The following is a 20,381-nucleotide window of genomic DNA, read 5'->3' on the forward strand; positions in this document are numbered from 1 at the left end:
CCCTGATTTCTTCCATACTTTCTTTATCCTCTGTTTGTTGGACTTATGTTTTTGAATTTTCTCCCTGTAAAATGTAATAACACACTTTTACTGTTAAAAAAAAAGGACTTTCTGGTCCAGTAGCCAGTTCCAGATACTTTAGAGAAATTGATGCAGTTAGCAATTAAGATCGACTGATGTATTAAGGAAAGGAAAGTGGAGAAGGATTCATCTTCTGTTTATTCTTCTACTACATCTTCCCCTGTCGCGGCTGAACTGGTTGAGCCCATGAAAATTGGGGCTTACTAACATTTATGTAGTGGAAACATCCAGGATACGATCTTTAGGACTTTGTTTGTATTGTGGTACCAAGTTTCACATGGCTCACACCGGTCCTAATATGCCAGGAAAAGACCAAGCCTAGTGTATTTGGAAGAGGTCCATCTAGTCTTACAATTAATCTCTTCTAAAAAAAAATATTCTTGTTCCGGCTCCCAATTCTTTTGACAATCAGCAGTGTCATTATGTGTGACCCTCATGGCTTTGCAAAGTGTTGGCTATTCTCATGCAGGGGTACAGCCTCTGTTCTGTAGAATGGAGAGAAACACATTCATCAGATTTAAACTACCAAGCAAATTTATAATCTAAGATGACACCTGTCAGCAGCTGGTGAACAAGGGAGAGAAACGGAGGACAGTTAGATTCATTAGGGCGAGTAAGACATCATGTGCTGTTTGAATCACTGATATTAGGGGTAATAAAAACTGAGGTTTAAATGTGACAAGTACTCAATGCATTGTTTATCATACTATAAAACATTTAGAATAATATTTATTTTTTTACTTAAATAATATTTTTTATTTACAATGTCGCTTTGAAGAGAAATTTAAAACAATAAGTAAAACTACAATCAGGGCTAATGCCTGCTGCATACATGATTATTTCTGATCCTTTCAAATCTTTTTTTTTTTTTAACAACATTATTTTAAAAATTACAATGTGAACTACAGTTATCTTATTGGGGTATATTGATATTAACTAAATATACACTTTTAAGTGGCCAATGTCAATTTATATAGAGCCCCAGGTTGTAACGACTCTCCAGCATTATAAACGGCAGTTCTGTGTTCTCACAGTTCAGGAATTCACGTAAATGTGAACCAAGTATCTGTGATCCAATTTCATGGTTTCCGCATCCATTTTTCTCATTCCAGCTTAGTTTAATCATAGACATAAATAACTGTTGCTTTGCATTGCCTTGTTTCTGCCTGGTTATGCATAGGTTTGCATGCTGTTTTGACAGATACCATCCCCACATTATTAGCACTGTCTAGCAGATGTAACACACAATTCTCTCCATTTGTGCTAGCAGTTACAGGGTTTCTATTGTGGATGCACCTGTATTGTGGGCTTTGCCTCATGGATGTCACTAGTTCCTAGTGGATTGATAGGCTACATTCTGGTGTGCAGATATTTGTGGTGGCTGCTTCCAAGTGTCTCATGTCCTAGTCATGTAATGTGAATAGACAAGTCTGCCACCAAAGTCACCTTCTGTATTAGTTTTATAACTTTTGCTTATGTTTTCCATGTGTACTTTGTTTATGTGTACTTACAAGACCTCGCCTACAGAATTATCCAACAAATATTTACAAGTAAAACACAAATGCTTATTTTTGGCTTATTGTAAGGATTGAAAGAAAATCATTGCAGGTATTTACAGGATTAATTTTTGCCATGTGTTGTGCATTACAACAGCACTGGAGGTACAAGTAATGACAATTTAATTGATTAACAAATCAATAGATATTATTGGTTATTATTTATTGGTTATTTTTGCTATAATTAAGGTTAGTGATATTCTACAAAAAAAGTACTTGATATACCCCTTTAATATTGTTAGGTCATATTAGGGGAAGTTATAATGAAAAACATTTCCATTTCCATATTTATCTTCCCACCAAGTTTTATTGCTGAGGACCTTTTCAATAATATTCACAATATTTAAAATTGAATTAAACCCAAAAATATGAATAATTTTTTTTGCTATTCCCTTTAAGAGACATCTCTTCATGTACATGAAAGTTAGGAATTGGCACTTTATACCAATCGACTTTTGCAGACAGGGAGCTGTTATGATTATCTGTTTCAAAGCAGTACTGTATTATGTATAGCGAGAGGAAAATAACATTAAACTGCAGGTGTGGAATTTGTTCTCTGGAAACTCATTATTCAGTTCCAGAAGGAAAAAATGTAAATTATTGCTGCTGTTCAGTGATCGTGTCATACATACATGCTCATCAGTGGTAAATTTGCTAACAAACTTGCTTTATTTTATTTGTATATACAAGTAGTTAGTCTGAAAATTGAAGTTGCAGAAGTTTATTAGTTAGTCAGGAAACTGAGGTTGTTCTTTATTATAGAAGAAGAGGTTATTAGTTTGAAAGTTTGAAGTAGAGGTTTTTAGATTGGAAGTTGAAATAGTGGTTATTAGTCTGGAAGTTGAGGTTATTAGTTAGTATGGAAGTTGCAGTTGAGGTTATTGTCACGTTGCCAGGTGAGAGAAGGTAGCTACTTGCCAGTCATATGCTAAGCTAAGAGGTGCAGAGTCTTATGCGCCTCCGATGTTCACCAAGGAACCCTCGCAAGGAGGTGTGGGCTTCGTTGCGTGGGATGCGCAGGTTGCAGTTCTCAAAGTCAGTCACTGGCAAAGTAGGTAGGTGAAATAGAGAGGTCAGACAGTCTGCGGTCAAAGCCAGATGGGAATAAAGTACCGAATTGAGATCCAAAAAGCAGTTGGAGAAGCCAAAGGTCAGAAGCCAGATAAGTGCTGCAGACAGAATCAGGATCCAAAAGAATAGTCAATGCAAATCTGAAGTCACAAGCCGGGTACTGGGAGCAGGGAGCTGGATACAGGAACAGGAAACGTTGCTGGAGGTAGATAGACCGAATACTCTGGCACCCTATTGGTGTGAAAAATAATATTTGTGTCCTTCTCAAAACTTTTGGCCATGACTGTACTTCCTAGTAGGTCAAGAATCACTGGTTGCCTTCCTCTGCTATACACCTTCTCCTCCCTTTACTCATGTCAGTGGTATTGGGTCTTTGAATATATATAAATCCATATAAAATGATAAAATCATATTTTAATTGATGCGTACAGATTTTATGGTAATGTGTATATGGTGCTATATGTTATGTGTACAGATTTTATGGCAATTTTTATGATATGTGCTACTTAATGTGATAGCCAAATTATACTACCCCAATACTATTTATTAATATTTTAGTTCCTTTACTGTAATTATATTGTTGTTGGATTACGTTAGCTTATGTGAACAAAATGTATTATATTATCCAGGTGCCATTCATTTAATACACCATATTGTTAGAAGATATTAACAATTAGTCAATGAGCGCATACCTTGATCATAATAGTATTTTTAAGTTGACAATAATATCCCTATCCCTAACTCTAGCCCTAAGCATATAATACTGTCGACATTTGAATTGTCGATGTCATGTTGTCAACTTTCTGAATGTAGACCAAATGAATGTCTTGTCGTCGACCTCATATCTTTGGAAATATGAGGATGAGTAGTAGTGACGATGATTTAGACATAGAAATTGAGACTGCTACAGGATGAGGGGGTTAATTGTGGGTCTGAAAATGTTTGTGTTGTACTTGAACAAGATAATGAGGATAATGTTGTATGTGTTGAAGTAAGTCAGTCACCAGTGGTACCACCTCATGCCCACGATAAGTGTATTATCATGCATAGGCAAACGACCAAAAAATCCACCTCTTCCGTGTGGAATTATTTTTATCCCAACCCAGATAACATTTGTCAAGGCATATCATGCAATCTTCACCCTTAATACCTTCATCATCAACCTAATCCGATCAGTACTGTGGTAATACATAGAAGAGAAGGATACGGATACATGGTTTTGGTCCACTAAATACTTCAGGGGGGGGTAAATGTATAAAGCTGAGAATTTTCCGGCGGGTTTGAAAAGGGGAGATGTTGTCTATAGCAACCAATCAGATTCTAGCTGTCATTTTGTAGAATGTATTAAATAAATGATAGCTAGAATCTGATCAAACCCGCCGGGAAACTCCCAGCTTGATACATTTACCCCCAGATGTCAATGATACTGCCCCTCACACAATGGTTGTAGATTGAAACACTTGGGATTTTAAAAGCAAGAAATCTATTTGTTTTTTGGGGTGTGCTGCTCAGTGTCATACAGCACCATATGAATAAATATATGGGTATCCCAGGCGCTAAATATAGTATAAGTTCTGTATTGTAATAAATGGTAGTGAAAGTGATTGATAAGTCAAATATTTATTAATAGCAAGACTGGAAACCCAGAGCCGTTATGAATGGCATGTAAAAAGTAAAAGAGACCAAATGACATAAACCAATGACTAGCGTAGTAAATGGTAATGTCTATGACAGCGAGGGTGTGTACACCAGCCAAAATAATAATTCAATATGTCCAAAAGTCCAAATGGCAACTTGGTATTACACAGGAGGAATTACTTTGAAAGTCCCATAAAGATAATATGTGAAAGAATGAACCGTGTTGTGTGATCAGAGATAATAAGTTCATACACTTGGTACAAGTCCCGGGACAGCTGTCTTTCCAGCACGTGGAGCTCTGACGATTAGACCAGAGGTTAACCTGGGCACTTATTCCGATTTAAGGTCAGTTACTCCAGCATTCCTCAAGTGAGGCTGTTACCGGTATACATCGATCTTGCACTAAGTGTATGAACTCATAATTTCTGATCACACTCAACGGTGCACTATTTCACCATACAAGCGGCCCCCTCAATACCGGACCAGAGACCACCTGGGTATCTATTCCGGATTTAGGTCAGCCATTTCCAGTACTTTCTAAATGAAGTTGCTACCGGTATACACCGATGCTGTACCAAGTGTATGACCTTATTATCTCTGATCACACAACACGGTTCATTCTTTCACATATTATCTTTATGGGACTTTCAAAGTAATTCCTCCTGTGTATTACCAAGTTGCCATTTGGACTTTTGGACATATTGAATTATTATTTTGGCTGGTGTACAGACCCTCGCTGTCATAGACATTACCATTTACTACGCTAGTCATTGGTTTATGTCATTTGGTCTCTTTTACTTTTTACATGCCATTCATAATGGCTCTGGGTTTCCAGTCTTGCTATTAATAAATATTTGACTTATTATTCACTTTCACTACCATTTATTACAATACAGAACTTATACTATATTTAGCGCCTGGGATACCCATTTATTTATTCATTGCTACTCTGGGGAACAGGACGAGCCCCTTACACATCCCAAAGGCTGCACTCATACACGGGTAATAGTAGCGCAGACCCCACCTTTTTGTATTTTTCATACAGCACCATGCTTTTTCTCCACTAAATAGTTCTATTCTATGTATTCTATTATATACTATTACAACAACCAATGGCCAGTGCCTCTGGCAAACGCAGGATTTATAGTGGCGGGTTTATATAGCATGCTACAGAATGTGTGCAAGAGGCGTGACTATCATTTGATAGTCTGTTCTCCAACTGTTCCCATCCCTTTCAAATACACGGGCAGTGGTAGCCAACTGTTCTCATTACGGTGGGGCAGTTCCAATTTTGTGAGACTGTCCCGTTCAGTCAGGACTTTGTTCGGACTGCAAGGATAATTGGGAGGAATGTCACGATTCACACTGTACTGATTACTAAGGGCGAGCTGCTTGCATCTAACAATAGTACACACAGCTGGCGCTTACCAAGCAGTACAGTGGGAAGCAGGACATGCATCCCAACTATCCTTAGTTGAGGCAAAGTCCTGACTGAGCGGGACACTCACACAACATTAGGACATTACCCCACCAGAATGAGAATAGTTGGCAAACTGTGCTGACCTCTACTACCTTTCTTGAAGCGTCCACTGCTCATTGCTGACTGTGTCTTAAGACTGAGTTGCTACTTGTCCGGATCTTGGAATGTTTAGGCCCTGTTTGGGGAAAAAAGGGATAGTACATAAAATATATAACAGGGAATGAACCATTTAGGCTCCAGTGAGTAAACCATTTAGGCCCCAACCAGCCCCAACTTTAAATCAATAACCTGTACATTTAATAATTAGGCCTCCCTACCTGAAAGCTATGCTGACATTAAATTAATATCATTCATATTTAATAAATACTTTCCCCCAGCATGCATTGACATTAAATGAGTGGCACTCACATTTAATAAATACACCTATTTCCCCTGAACAGCCTCAATATAAAATATTTAGTTTTCCCATTTAATAATTAACCCTTTTTCCCTACAAATCATCCCAATATTAAATAATTGTTTTTCACAATTAAGGAACAGCCCTCCTTCTCCCTAAATTCAGCCCCACATTAAATTATTATGCCCCAAACCACCCTATTATTAATTAAATAATGCCATTACACCTCCTTAAATTAATACTCATTACTATGACCCACTACTAAATTAAATAGTCTCCATCATCAATTATATTGACAACCACATATAATATATCCCACTTACTATTAAATAATTATCACTCTCACAATTTAACTAATCGTTAACCTCACCCCTACTACAATAAGAGCCCTCTCCCCACACTTACCTTCTCCCATGTCACTCTGTAGATTTCAGACTCGTCTGTCTGTCTTTGTTTCCTTGCTGTCAGCACACAATGTTAGCAGACTGATCTCTAAATAAACTGCAGTAAAATCACAGCTATTGCCATATATATAGCCACTTTCAGCCTGTCCAACCATCTCCAAGCGATTGTTTAGCATAGAATTGCAGCCTGTATCCTATCCAAATGCTAAAGTGGCAGACCAGAACAGGGAGGTGGGGGCTATACATAGAAGTTATCGATCCAAAACACACGAGATCCAACATTTTATCGGAAATTACACTTTACCTCGTTTTCAGGTTCGAATTTGGCCCTCGAAACTGAGTTGTTTTGCGGTTCACCCAAAATTCGGATCTGTCTGATTTCTCTGAAAGTTTGCCAGATTCATGCCTATCTCTATTTCACTTTGTGATCTAAGGTAAAGATTATTTAGATCTTCTTTTCACTCTACTTACCATACAGAATTTCAGTAAAAAATTTCTACAGGTAAAGTTAACTTTCCTAGATTCTGTTATCTTCGTGCAGCTATTTGCAAAGTCTTGAGGAACTTCACGGTACAGCGACATCTAATAACTTGTATTCCTCTGTCTTTATACAAAAGTAAAACCCATGTACCATTTGCTATTTCAATTTTACAGTCTCCTGCTGATGTAGCAGCAGTTTTGTATTCAACTGGCTGATTAAATACTTTAAACAATCATCACTGCCCTGTTACAGTTTGCCTATCTGGTTCAGTTGTTTTATTTCACTGAGTCTGATTAATATCTAACTGGTAGAATGTGAGGATCAGCAGATTATTTTTTCAGTGTGTTTATTTGCAAAGATTCCGTTTTCTATTTTAAAGAGTTAGATGGAAGATGCTCAGCATGTTTTACCATTTTTTACAATTCGTTAAATTCATTATTTTGAATGTTTACTTAAATGCGATTTGTGCAAATAATGTCTTTGTGAAGTCACTGATGGCTGCACATGAAGGTTAAGGCAATTAAGTTATTTTAAGCACTGGAGCCTCTAGGCACACAACATAAGACCTGTGCCATCCACTGCCCACACCTGTTGTATATAGACCATTGCTACTACACAGCAGAATATAGTGGTCCTATACCCTGTACAATTCATCCTCAGTGTCCATCTGTCGATTGGATTTTCAGATATGACCGAAATTGATCCAATCAGTGTTAGTGCGATCGTTCTTCTGCATCTCAATCATTCTGAAGTCACACAAGTAGTAATAAGGGTAACTTACTAATGTGCACAAATGTACCCTAGAGGCAAGATGCTGTTTTGTGATATCATGCACCTATTTTAGTACCAAAGCTCTGATTTTTATGTGTAGCAGATGAATCTGCACATCCACTTGGTGACACCTGTGTGGGGTTCAAATGTTTGCATTTTTCTGCTTGGGGGGCTGGCGGATCAGGGAGTTCCTTGGTAAACGCAGGTTGGATGTCCACATGCAAAAGTGAGGCTTAATTTAGCAGGCTAAAATATTTTAAAGATTCTAGGGGTGAGGAGGGTCCATTTACAGGGGCATTCCTTGGTTCGCAAGTAGCCACAGGGCCTTCCTCCCCTCTTCCCTATTAAAGTTTTCTCTTATTATTGCTCACACTCAGGGGCGGACCCAGACATTTGCCCTAACCGGGGCGATTTTAGGGGGGCAATTTAGGCCCCGTCCCCTTTCTGTGTTCTAAGGCTGCCGGCGGCTGCACAGTATGTGCAGGTCCGTTCAGCAGTGAAAGTGTGCTGTCCCGCTGCTCTGATTGTGTTTAAAACACAATCAGAGCAGCCGGGCAGCATACTGTCACTGCTGAACGGACCTGCACATACTGGATCCCCTGGATCCGCCACTGCTCACACTTGACTCTGCCCCCTGCTTTATTCCTCCATGTTTAAGCCTCTCCCCAGTCCTGTCACCACCACATTTGAAATACTGTTGAATATACCAAAGAGACCAATTAACCAAAATATGAACCTCAATACATTAAGAACCCCCACCTCCCACTTCCACTTACCTTTTTTCAGCCGCGCTGTGTTGGAGAGGCAGACTCTTCTGTCTGTCTCTCTTGCAGCTTGTGCACAAAGTAAGGAAGATGAACCTCCGCAAAACTAGCACTGCTGTTCCCTGCTCTGAACTGTACTAGTAACGCTCTTGGCTCTGCGTAACTCCTCACGTCGGCCGATGCAAACCTTTGCTCCTCTGCAAACGCCATCGTCTTACTTCTCCAGCCAGTGGACTTTGGTGAAAATCTAGGTGCATTAGTGCAAATCAAAGTGTGTCACGCTAACAACCTGTTACATTTTGCACTGTGTAAATAAGGACGTATGATTTTATAAATGTAGCATAAAATTGTTAACTTATTTTTTTGTACAAATTCCATTTTACAGGAATAACTTCATGGTGAAATATAGGGGGGAATTCAATTGGCAAGTAAAGCGGCCTGCACACTATAGTGCACGTAAATACCGTTATTACGGTAGTTTAAACACCGGCTTCTTGCTCGCAGCTCCCTGAGCTTCCCGTAATGACGGTAATAGCTTTATCGCAATGGTGCTTCAGGGAATTTATTTCCCCCCATAATATCTCTGTAGCTTTTGTATAAAAGGCCTGTTACTTTCATGGTGATGGAAAACAACAGGCAGAGTAACTGTGTGAACACTGGAAAGCAGGTATTGTCCTAACACTGCTTGGCTAATAGGATACCTTTTATTTATGTCCCTCGATTCAGCTGCTGAGTAATTGAGTGACTGAAACAAAACATGTCACATAGTATGACATAACTGTTGGGATAGATCTTGTACAGTCCCAGTGGACATGCACTCGGGTCAATAATCCTGGAAGAAAAATGAAATGTTCTGAAAAATTGACTACATGACACACTACCTAATATGAAAAAATACTGTCAATACAAAAGACCAACAATTTGTCCATTTGTGAGGTTGCAGCTTCAGATATTGAACAAGCTAACTGCATTTAATAGCTTCTTAGATTTAGAGTCTTAGATTTAAGTAAAATGTCCACATATAGCAATTCTAGTATATGAAGAATGCCTGAACCATGTCGGTTGTATGGATTTGGTTTGATATTGAGATGTATTAAACACTACACTTTTCCTACAGCAGTTTGACAGGAGCCTCACATGACTATATCTCCTGGGGCTCCGACTGCGTTCTCCTGGATGTATCCATAAACCACATCATAGCACACATTTTAATTTACTTTTCATTATTATTTGTTTCCCGTTGTGCCAAATGAAAGTATTTTTTCCTCCCCTGGATTACCAGTGGGAATTATTCAAGATCGTTTGTCAGGGGCAGTTCAAGGTTTTAAAGATTTGTATGTGGAACTGTTTATCCCTGAAGGTGTCCCTGTTTTACAATACTAACCACCTGTGCAGTACAGATAGATCAGAGGTCATTGCGGAGAATGGCGTGGTATGGCACACATTTATTTATTTTATGTACAAATATCTCAAATATCCAGAACTATTCACATATTAGCTAATCAGAGATCTGTCAAAAGATAACAGATTCTCTGCTTAATCCTTAGCCATGGTGCAGCGTTCAGTACAACACAGTCTGCTCCATATGTACATTTTCAGGTCTTGTCATTGCTGAGCGCCACTTTAGGAAATCTTGGCCCATTGCTTACTTCCTTAGCTATAAATGCATTCGTTCATTTTACAACACTGCCCTATCACTTGCCAAGCAAAACATATTTTACTTCTCTAATCTTCACTGCTAAATCTAAAAAGTTTTAATTTTTTAAACGATAAACACATGAAAGAAATATTGTTTAAGTGGAAACTGCTTTAAAATAGTGTTCTCATAAAAAGTAAACAGACTGAAATCCTTGGAACAAGTGCTTCTCAGGGGCAGAAGAGCCGAGTTATATTTCAAAGTTATTGCACAATAATGTTAAAAAACGTTCTCAAATAGAGAAAATATACCATGGTTTTCTTTTATTTAGCAGCAACATTATTTGTTACCTAGAGATATGGCCTTACATGATAAGTCTTAAGCTTAACTGTTATATCTTCGTAACCTGGAAGTTGCTATTTGTCAGAGTGTTGTAGACCTGGCCAAACTATAGCTAGCTACAGTATTCTTGAAGTGATATTTTGTTTTACAATCAGAATGTGCCATTTGTTTTTAAATCCTAAAACTTAGATTCATAAAGTGTTCCAACACCATGGACAGCATCGAGACTGATCCAGGGGTGTCGACTGTCTTTAAAGTTACTGACCGTAAAAAAGAAGCAACATTTTCAATCGTCATTAACAAAACAGTTGAGGTCAGTAAATCTTGGCACTTTCCTGACACTGTAATAATACAGAGGTTTAGCACCAATGATTTTGATATTGTGAAGTGCTGCAAAATTCTTACAGTCACTACTTCTTCTTTGTCATACATGATGCTATGACCTACAGTTCTGGACAGAATTTGATATATCATATTAAACTGTCAGTAAATAATGCTGGCAATCAGTCATTTTTATAACATTGTCATTAAACATTTTTTTCCAACAGTTGGCAACTCTGGAATGATTTATCTTATCCATGGTGTCCATACTGCAAATAAATGTATTTTTAATTGATTACCCTTTCTTTTGCAGTTATACCTTCAAGCTATTCTTATTGTATATATATATATATATATATATATATATATATATATATATATATATGTGTGTGTTATTTATCTGGCTACATTTTCTATATCTGTATTCTTAAAGGCAACTAAGCCTATAATACGTTACTTTTATTAAGAGAAACACAAAAAATAAATCACAAATACATTGAAGGTTTTATACCTTGACAGAGATATTTAGTGGCATGCTGTAATTACATTTGCTGTGCCTCTAATTACAAAATATTGTTCAATTTTACCAGCTATTGTCCGCTAAGAGATACTGCCCAAGGTTTTCTGCAATAGGATTAGAAATTAACTGATGAACTCTGCGAAATACCTCTAAGAATTCGCAACCATGGCAAAAACACAGACACAATTTTGTATACAAAATATGCTAAGAACCATGCAGAGAATCCAGTATGGGGTTCCAGGTACCAAACTGGTCCAGCGGGTCACAGATACTGTGGTCAGTCACCAACCAGCCTGCGCCACGACCAGGTAGTCACAGAGAAGCACACAGCCAAATATGCCAGGGAGCCCTTCAGGTCAAAGCAGATCTGTCCCAGCATGGATTAGATTATGGAGGAGAGTTGTTTATGATGGTAAGAACTTTCAGGATAGGGCCTTCATAGAACATGACCCCTTTCCCAGAAACCCAACAACCAAGGTCATGATAGCTAAACCAAAACCAAAAGGACACCTGTAAACCCTATACACAACATAATATAATACATGATTAATATTCTATTTTGTTTTTAATGTAAAAGGAAAGTACTAAATTAATAAACTGATACCGATGCAAATTTGGTAAAGTGGAAGATAGAGTAAAGGGTCACAAGACCACAATTAAGCAGCAAATGGTATACAGTTAGGAGATGAAGGCACATTAAATATACACTGAAAGCCCTCTTCAGCCCCCCCCCCCCTCCCTCCTATTGGTCTTTTAGTGGATATTGGCTGTCTACTGTGCATAGGACAAATATGTTCTCCAGGCAGTTTGTATTTCAGGAGTAGTGACAAATATTTGTGAATTGCACATATGGCTATTTAGTTCAGGACCTAATTTAAATGAGCTATCCCTTCCTTTTCTTTCTCCCCACTTGCTCTATGTGCGGCTTACTCACATCTATTAGAGCTTCTTCCCAGTGCACCATTGATGTGCGGTTACCTGCATTTGGATGCATAAAAATAGCATTAAGAATACAGGAGGCTCAGGTGTGCGCTTACAGGGCGTTTTCCTGTTGCCTAGAAACCCTCCCCCTCTGCACTTGAATCTCACACTGCCATAGAGCGTAATGCAAGCAAGGTGGTAAATTTATCAATCTGGAATGCAGTGCTGCACCGATGCTTTAACAATATTGATGCCCCTGAATGCAGAGTGCTTGGTCAGGCTTTCTAGAGCATCAATTGTAAGGATGTTCTAAAAGGAAATGTGTATAATCACACCTCTCTTATCATAATGGGAGGAGCATCATTTACAAAACAGTCCTTGTTGGGACTGGATCGTGGTGCAGCCTGGCATGAGGTAGGGAAGGGGGAAGGGAAATAGCAATAATTAAAATCTACTTCACAATACAATCTGGAACAGAATTTGAGAAAGCCACCACTGCCATGGACCTACTACACAGTCAGTGTCCAGAAACCCTGCATATTTATACTATTCCTGCCAGGGGCATCTGTCCCCTAGGCTGGTCTCATAGTGGGCTAACTTGGGCCTGGTCACTGGGTCACCTGTAATTTTTTTTCCTTTAAAATGTTCCTAATACGTAGCTGAGTCGGGTCTTGCCCCCTGGGCTAAAATTTTCCAGCCCTCCCCTAATTGCTGCTAAGATACAGATGTCCTTACCTTAGAGACAAACACCAAGACAAGTTGGGATCTAGTGATTTGTTTATACGATGTTCCTCAAGTTCAAAGTCAACTTAATTGACTAAAATAATCTTTTGCACAAGTAATGCAAGATTGTAAGCTTGTGAGCGGGGTTCTCTTACCTCTCTGTCAGTATGTATTACCCAGTATTGTTTTATTAATGTCTGTTCCCAATTGTAAAGCGCTACGAAATTTGCTGGCGCTATATAAATAAATGATGATGATGATAATAAAATCTGTAAACTTGAATTTAATAATGGTGTGTGGAGCACGTTGTAACACATTCAGAACCTACAAGAAGATTTCACCACATATGGGAGAAACATAGAAAACCAATTGACAAGAGGCATAGAGAATGGCGAGGAAGCACTGAGGGAGCAATGAGGATGGCAATCGGACAGGAGAGTGGGCAGTGATAAGGGCAGCCATATTAGAGAGGGGGCAATGAGGATGGCGAGGAAGCACTGAGGGAGCAATGAGGATGGCAATCGGACAGGAGAGTGGGCAGTGATAAGGGCAGCCAGATTAGAGAGGGGGCAATGAGGATGGCGAGGAAGCACTGAGGGAGCAATGAGGATGGCAATCGGACAGGAGAGTGGGCAGTGATAAGGGCAGCCAGATAAGAGAGGGGGCAATGAGGATGGCGAGGAAGCACTGAGGGAGCAATGAGGATGGCAATCGGACAGGAGAGTGGGCAGTGATAAGGGCAGCCAGATTAGAGAGGGGGCAATGAGGATGGCGAGGAAGCACTGAGGGAGCAATGAGGATGGCAATCGGACAGGAGAGTGGGCAGTGATAAGGGCAGCCAGATTAGAGAGGGGGCAATGGGATGGCAATGAGAGATATGACATGGGGCAATGAGATATGGCTGCAATAGGGAGGAGGGTATTGTGAATATTATATATCAAAGAAATACAATTTAGTTGTGTTCCTTATAAACTCACATTAGAGAAGTGGAGAGTGGTTTCGAAAGGGAGACCAAAGTAAACAATGTTACTTTAGTTAAACTATTCAGGTAATTTAGCTCAATAACAAAAAGTAAATTCTTGTGCTATATATTTACTTAAGAAAAAAAAAATGAGGTACTGATTATTCCATGTCACAGTGACCGTGATTTATAAGTATTGCTGAATACTAAAGTACTGCTTTTAAGAGAATAATTTAGTAAAGCTTCATTTTCTCCTTTATCCCACAGGAATTCTTTCACTAACAGAAATAAAGTACTAAAATGAAGTTTCCAATAGTGACAAGTTTACTGGCCGTTTATATGCTACACCCGTGCGTTGGGATGGAAAATGAACCTGACATCAATCCAAGCAAATTGGAAAGGATAAAGAAAGAAGTGGCCGGCTATAAAGATATAGCGAAATCTATTATCGATCTGGTGGTTTATGGCAGGGCCCAGAACAGATCCTATGAGAGGTTAGCACTGTTTGTTGATACCATAGGAAATAGAGTCAGTGGCTCTGATAATCTACAAAATGCCATCAAGTACATGTACAACGCACTCCGGGAGGATAGGCTACTGAATGTCTCGCTAGAACCTGTGAAAGTACCACACTGGGAGCGCGGAGAGGAGTCGGCGGTGATGGTACAACCAAGAAAGAAAAATCTCGCTATACTTGGACTTGGCGGCAGTGTCGGAACTCCAGTGGACGGTACAGTAGTTTCCTTTTGTGCTGTAGTTAGCAATGGACAACATTTAAATGTAAAAACACAGACTAAATGACTAAAACAAAACCAGATTGCTTTAATAACATGAGGCACAATACAGGTAGTAGTGAGGTTACTTGTCAGACTGTGGCACAAGATAAATGCACAACAGTGGTAAACATGTTACATTCAGGCTTGAACAAACTGAACGATCCAGGCTCATTTTTTCATGTGTCTGGTTGAGGTGCGTGAAGATATTTTATGAAGCACTTATAGCTTAGAACTTCAAGTCTGTGTTAGTTTCATTGCAAGGCTTAATTAACAATCATCTAGTCCTCATCAAGTTATAAAATCTAATTAATCTAATTTCAAGTATCAAATAACCCATAACAGATTTTATGTTGTCATTATTTATTTAAAAAAACAAACAAAATAAGCCAACATGAAGAAGCCATATGAGAAAAAGTAAATACAAACTTCCTGCTTCCAACTCAATATATAAGGTTATTTGAGCCTGATTCAAGTGCACATCATTATTTGGGCATCAGGAAGAGCTTCTGTATAAAAGCAGGACCCTTAGTATTTCCATCAGGAAAAGTCTGAAGGAGTATGGCTTTTATGGAAGGGTACCCATCTCTCCAGAAAATAAATAGAATGCAGTACAGCTCAGGTTTGCAAAACAAAGACTTATTGAGCAATGTCCACTGGAGAGATGGGTCCAAAACAGAATTATTTTGTCTTAATGCACAAAGTCATGTTTGACGAAAACCAAACACAGGGTTTCACGTCATAACAACGATCAAGCATGGTGGTAGAAGTGATTATTTGGGATTGTTTTGCAGTTTTCTCAAGGAAAATGTGAGGCATCTTTCTGACCTCTAACCTTGGCTAAAATTTGATCATGCAACAGAACAGTGATCCTCACTAGCAAATCTGTAACTGAATGGCTGCAATATAGAAGAATTAAGCTTTTGAAATTGGCAATTCAAAGTCTAGACCTCAACTGCATTGAGTTGCTGTGGTGGGAACTTAATATCAGTGAACTAAAGCAGTGTTGTAAGGAAGGGTGGGCCAAAATTACTCAAATACAATGTAAGAAATGAAAAAAACATGTACAAGAAAATATTCTTACTATTGTCTGGTAAAGATAGTTCTACAAGCTACTAACTCTAGGGGTGTTTTGTTTAATGCATTCATGCATATATACAAATGTATGTGTTATTTGTCACATGAAATTAGATTTATCATGATTTAGGACCTAATGACGTTGATAGTGGATGTCAAAGTCAACAAATATTGAGCATTGTGTGTCCATCTCTGACAACCTGTACATGTAAAGGTGTAGGCAGGGGAGATGATATGGATTTGTAGTCTCACAATATTTAACTTTCAGAGTACTAGACATTGTCTGTACCACTGAAAGTACTGTCATTTTTAAATATGTGAATGTTACAATTCTGTCTTTAATATTTAGTTAGCTACTATTTTCTAACTATAATCAGATCTACAAGTAGAGGATTGTACTCAAAGACCAGTAAACACAATATAAAATATTTTTATTAAAGCCCCCGCTTAGTAATAATCCCTCATTTGTCCTTACAGCATCATTCAGAAGCCCTGGTGGAGAAAGACTTCACTAATCAACTACATGACATTTAGCTTGTGGTTGCACATCTGACTGTGCTATTTGCCCATCCCCCTTCCAGCCTGTAGAATAGAAGGGGTGGCAGCAGTTGCCCTGCAGGACGAGGGATGGGTAAATGGCACTGTCAACAATGCAAGTCCAATTTGGACTTGGGGCTGGCTAGTAACGGAGAAATTGTGTTTCTCCAGCAGGGCTTCACAATGAATCCCTGCACGGATAGAATTGTAGGAACAGGAGGTATTTTTACTTAGTGGTGGTTTAAATACAAATACTTTGGGCCTGATTCATTAAGGAAAGTAAAGCAAAAAAATGAGTAACTTTGCACCTTGGCAAAACCATGTTGTATTGGAGGGGGAGGTAAATTTAAAATGTGGGGACAGATTTCTAGTTGGGGTGGTGCATGTCCTAGATCAACTTTAAATTTTAGTGTAAAAATAAACCTATAGTATTTGTGTGCTAGATGAAAAAACAGCCAGTATGTTCCTTACATGCAAAATAATAAACTAATTTGCACCACATGGTTCGTCCTGAAGCAAACGTACTCCTTTTTTTGTCTTACTTTCCTTAATGGCCCTTTGTGTTTGCTGGTCCTTAAATGTTGATTATCAAGCTTCTCTTAATGGTTAATATTTTATTTATACTCTACATACTGTTAGATTTTAGGTGGAAGGGTTTGTTAAAAATCACATGGTCATATTTGATGCTGTGTTATATAGACTTATTCTACAGTATCATTTAAGATGTGGTACATAAAATCACTCTGTCTTCTAGCTATATTTTAAGTTCTGAAACCGTTTTTTACAATTCCTACATTATAAGGATGAATGTATTTTCGACTGCTGGAAGGTGCCACAGCGGTCCAAAAAATGAGCACATGTAAAATACCCATAATGCCCTATGGTATTACTGGTAGGTCAGATACCTGGCACAGTGGCCTGAAGCAATCAGCCTATCAGAAACTAGTGACATCACTAGTCGCTAGGGAAGTTATATACCGTATATACTCGTGTATAAGCCGAGTTTTTCAGCATATTTTTGTATGCTGAAAAAGCCCCCTCGGCTTATACACGGGTGAACTTACCTGGTCTCCGGTCCCTCAGCTGTTAACCTCCGCAGTGGAACGCATGTGCGTTCCACTGACAGGAAGTTTTGCATTTGGAACTCAAGTGCCGAACTTCCTATGTGTATTCCACTGCGGGGGTAAATAAAAGGCTGATATCTCTCTCTCTCCTCTCCTCCCCTCTCCTCTTCATTCTTTGGTTAATTCACAAACCCAATTATCTGCAGATGCATCAATTTACATTACAAAACAGCACCCTAGGGTATTGCTTAAATTATCTATGATTTATTTATGTTAGGTTGTACCCAATGATTTTATAATCATTTATGAATGTTCCTTGTCATGTACTGTTCTTTAGGCTTTTGCTAAAAATGAATTCATAGATTTAACCTATCATTTTTATTTAGGTTTTAGCGGTTAAATTTGCGCTGTTTTGCCCTGTTTTTTTCTTTACCTAGTTGGAGTTGGCAGGTGATTTCCAAATGATCTTGTCTTTTGTTTTGTGTTTCCATGTGCATAGAATCCCTATAGAAATGTTTGAGTTATCAAATCATTTGTTAAGACTGTGATTATCCTGATTGTTTAAAACTCTGACTGCAATTACAGTAATTAAACAGAAGTGAGCTTTTAAAAAAAAAAAAAAAAAAAAAAATACCAGTAGCTGCTGCATTTCCCACCCTAGGCTTATACTCGAGTCAATAAGTTTTCCCAGTTTTTTGTGGTAAAATTAGGTGCCTCGGCTTATATTCGAGTCGACTTATATTCGAGTTTATACGGTAATACCCCATCCACCAAAATGGCTTTTTCCATTGTGTGTAGGTGATTTTAAATGACTGACCATGAAACTACTCCATGTCGTGGGAATAATAACATAATGAGACGAGCGTTCCCAGTTTCTGCTGTGAGAGCAAATTATATGAAGTCTTTTACCTATGTAGCAAAGACGTCAGTGGATGGGAATTCATTCCTCTGCAAACCTTCTGATGCTCACTGCTGCGCTCTCAGTAGATAAAGCAATAAGATAGCATGGAAGGAGTGTATTTATTTTGTCATGAGGAAAAAGTGATGTGTTTTTCCATGTAAAATGTATTTCAAGTGGTTTTTTTTTTTTTTTTTTTAATGACTGTGTACAAAGGCTGCATCCTGACATACCACAGTGGTAAATAATTAATGCTCTTATTAATTATTTATTTTGCTTATCGTATACTGTGGGTAGTAAATAAGATATACATTGCCAGTATACAATACAGGTATTGTATCCATCATGCAGAATGCTTAGGACTAAGGGATTTTCAGATTAAGCATTTGAAGCACCATGTCTAAAATATACTAAATTACTTTTATGACCATTGTCTTTCTCCACACTCCCTTTGGCATTTTGTTCTATATAAAGAAATACATTTATATAAACCATTATACAGAAAACATTCTGAGCCTGAGTCATTAAGGAAAGTAAGGCAAAAAAAGGAGTAAATGTTCTCGGGACAAACCATGTTATTATGTAAGGGGTGCAGATTAGTTTATTATTTTGCACATAAGACAAATACTGGCTGTTTTTTCATCTAGCACACAAATACTTGATAGTTTTATATTTACACTGAAATTTAAAGTTGATCTAGGTCATGCCCTACCCCAACTATAAATTTGTCCCTACATTTTAAATTTACTTCCCCCTCCAATGCAACATGGTTTTGTTCAGGTGCAAAGTTACTCCTTTTTTACGCTTTGCCCTCCTTAATGACTCAGGCCTTCTGTGTCCGTACCCGCTACAAACAGCAGTTATATAACCAATATGAAACTACACCAATGTTCTTCTTGTGGGTGTAGGCAGAATTAATACACTTTCTTATCAGACATTTATTTAGGAGGGAGGAACAGGAATATGGGGAGGGACCAGATGGAACTGCTGAGACCCACCCATGGCTAATAGCAAAGTCACTGACTCCCACAGAAAAGTCATTATTCAAAGGTAGATGATAAAAACAGAAAATGTTTTCATATTTACTTTCCTGCTCACAGTGCAATCTAAAGAAAATGTTCAGGTTACGAGTTCTTTAAGTTGCCTTGTAGTACTCCTCCCTGTCAGCATAGGAGAGGTACCTGGTGATTATATCTGTGTATATGATGCTGTCAAATAGCAGCAACATGTTGTTTTCTTCTTTGCACTTAAAGCATATGTAAGAATGTATACTGTGTACCATGATTCAATGCAATGAGAATTGTTGTTCTTTAAAACTATAATTTACTAAATCCCTATTAGATTATAGAGATAGCTTAATAGCTTACCGTGCTCAGGTTCTGAATTCAGTGATTTTTGTATAAAAACACCTCCCAACATTTAGAATCCTGAAAGCTGGTCAATAAAAGCCCCACCTCCATTTCACCCAAACTCCACTCCCAAGTGGGCACATTTCTGTAAAGCTCAGCCCACTTTTCTGTAAAGCCCCACCCCTTTTGTGGGCCACGAATCGGGATGTCCCTCCAAAATCGGGACAGTTGAGAGGTATGTATGAATGATGCACAAACTTGGGGACTGAAGGGTAAAGCCAGAGGCTTGCAGTCCTCTATTCACCTGTACTATACTAGATGACTTATTCCCCACATTGAGTGCATGGCATACCACAAGGTGTCAAATCCGTATCATGAGCTACTGAACCCTGCAATCCTTAACCGTAACCTAAATGGTATAGTGAGGTCAGGTTCTGGGACACCTTATAAGGTAACAAGAGGCCATGCCTAAGCCATGGAGATCAAATGTGTGGATTCCCATGCATATATGCAACAGAGGAGTTTGGATAAAATGGAATAAAGTGCTAATATACAATGTTATACAACATTGTGTTATCACTTACTGCTGATGTAAATGTCAAATCACTTATACAAT

At 38.5% G+C, this 20,381-nt stretch overlaps 1 protein-coding gene across 2 annotated transcripts in view; it reads left to right on the forward strand.

Annotated features, from left to right (window-relative positions):
* The window catches only part of CPQ (carboxypeptidase Q), a 331,562-nt gene that overhangs the window by 16,786 nt on the left and 294,395 nt on the right, over nucleotides 1-20,381 (forward strand). Inside the window, exons 1-2 of one of the 2 annotated variants that reach the window (XM_075213840.1) lie at nucleotides 10,811-10,934; nucleotides 14,335-14,797. In XM_075213840.1, coding sequence (XP_075069941.1) covers nucleotides 14,368-14,797 — 430 coding nt within the window. In that variant the 5' untranslated portion in view covers nucleotides 10,811-10,934; nucleotides 14,335-14,367. Of the gene's footprint in view, nucleotides 1-10,810; nucleotides 10,935-14,334; nucleotides 14,798-20,381 lie in introns of those variants that run through there. The other variant, XM_075213841.1, reaches the window with a different exon arrangement.

This window comes from Mixophyes fleayi, chromosome 5, assembly GCF_038048845.1.
Source record: "Mixophyes fleayi isolate aMixFle1 chromosome 5, aMixFle1.hap1, whole genome shotgun sequence".
Taxonomy (NCBI): Eukaryota; Metazoa; Chordata; class Amphibia; order Anura; family Limnodynastidae; genus Mixophyes; species Mixophyes fleayi.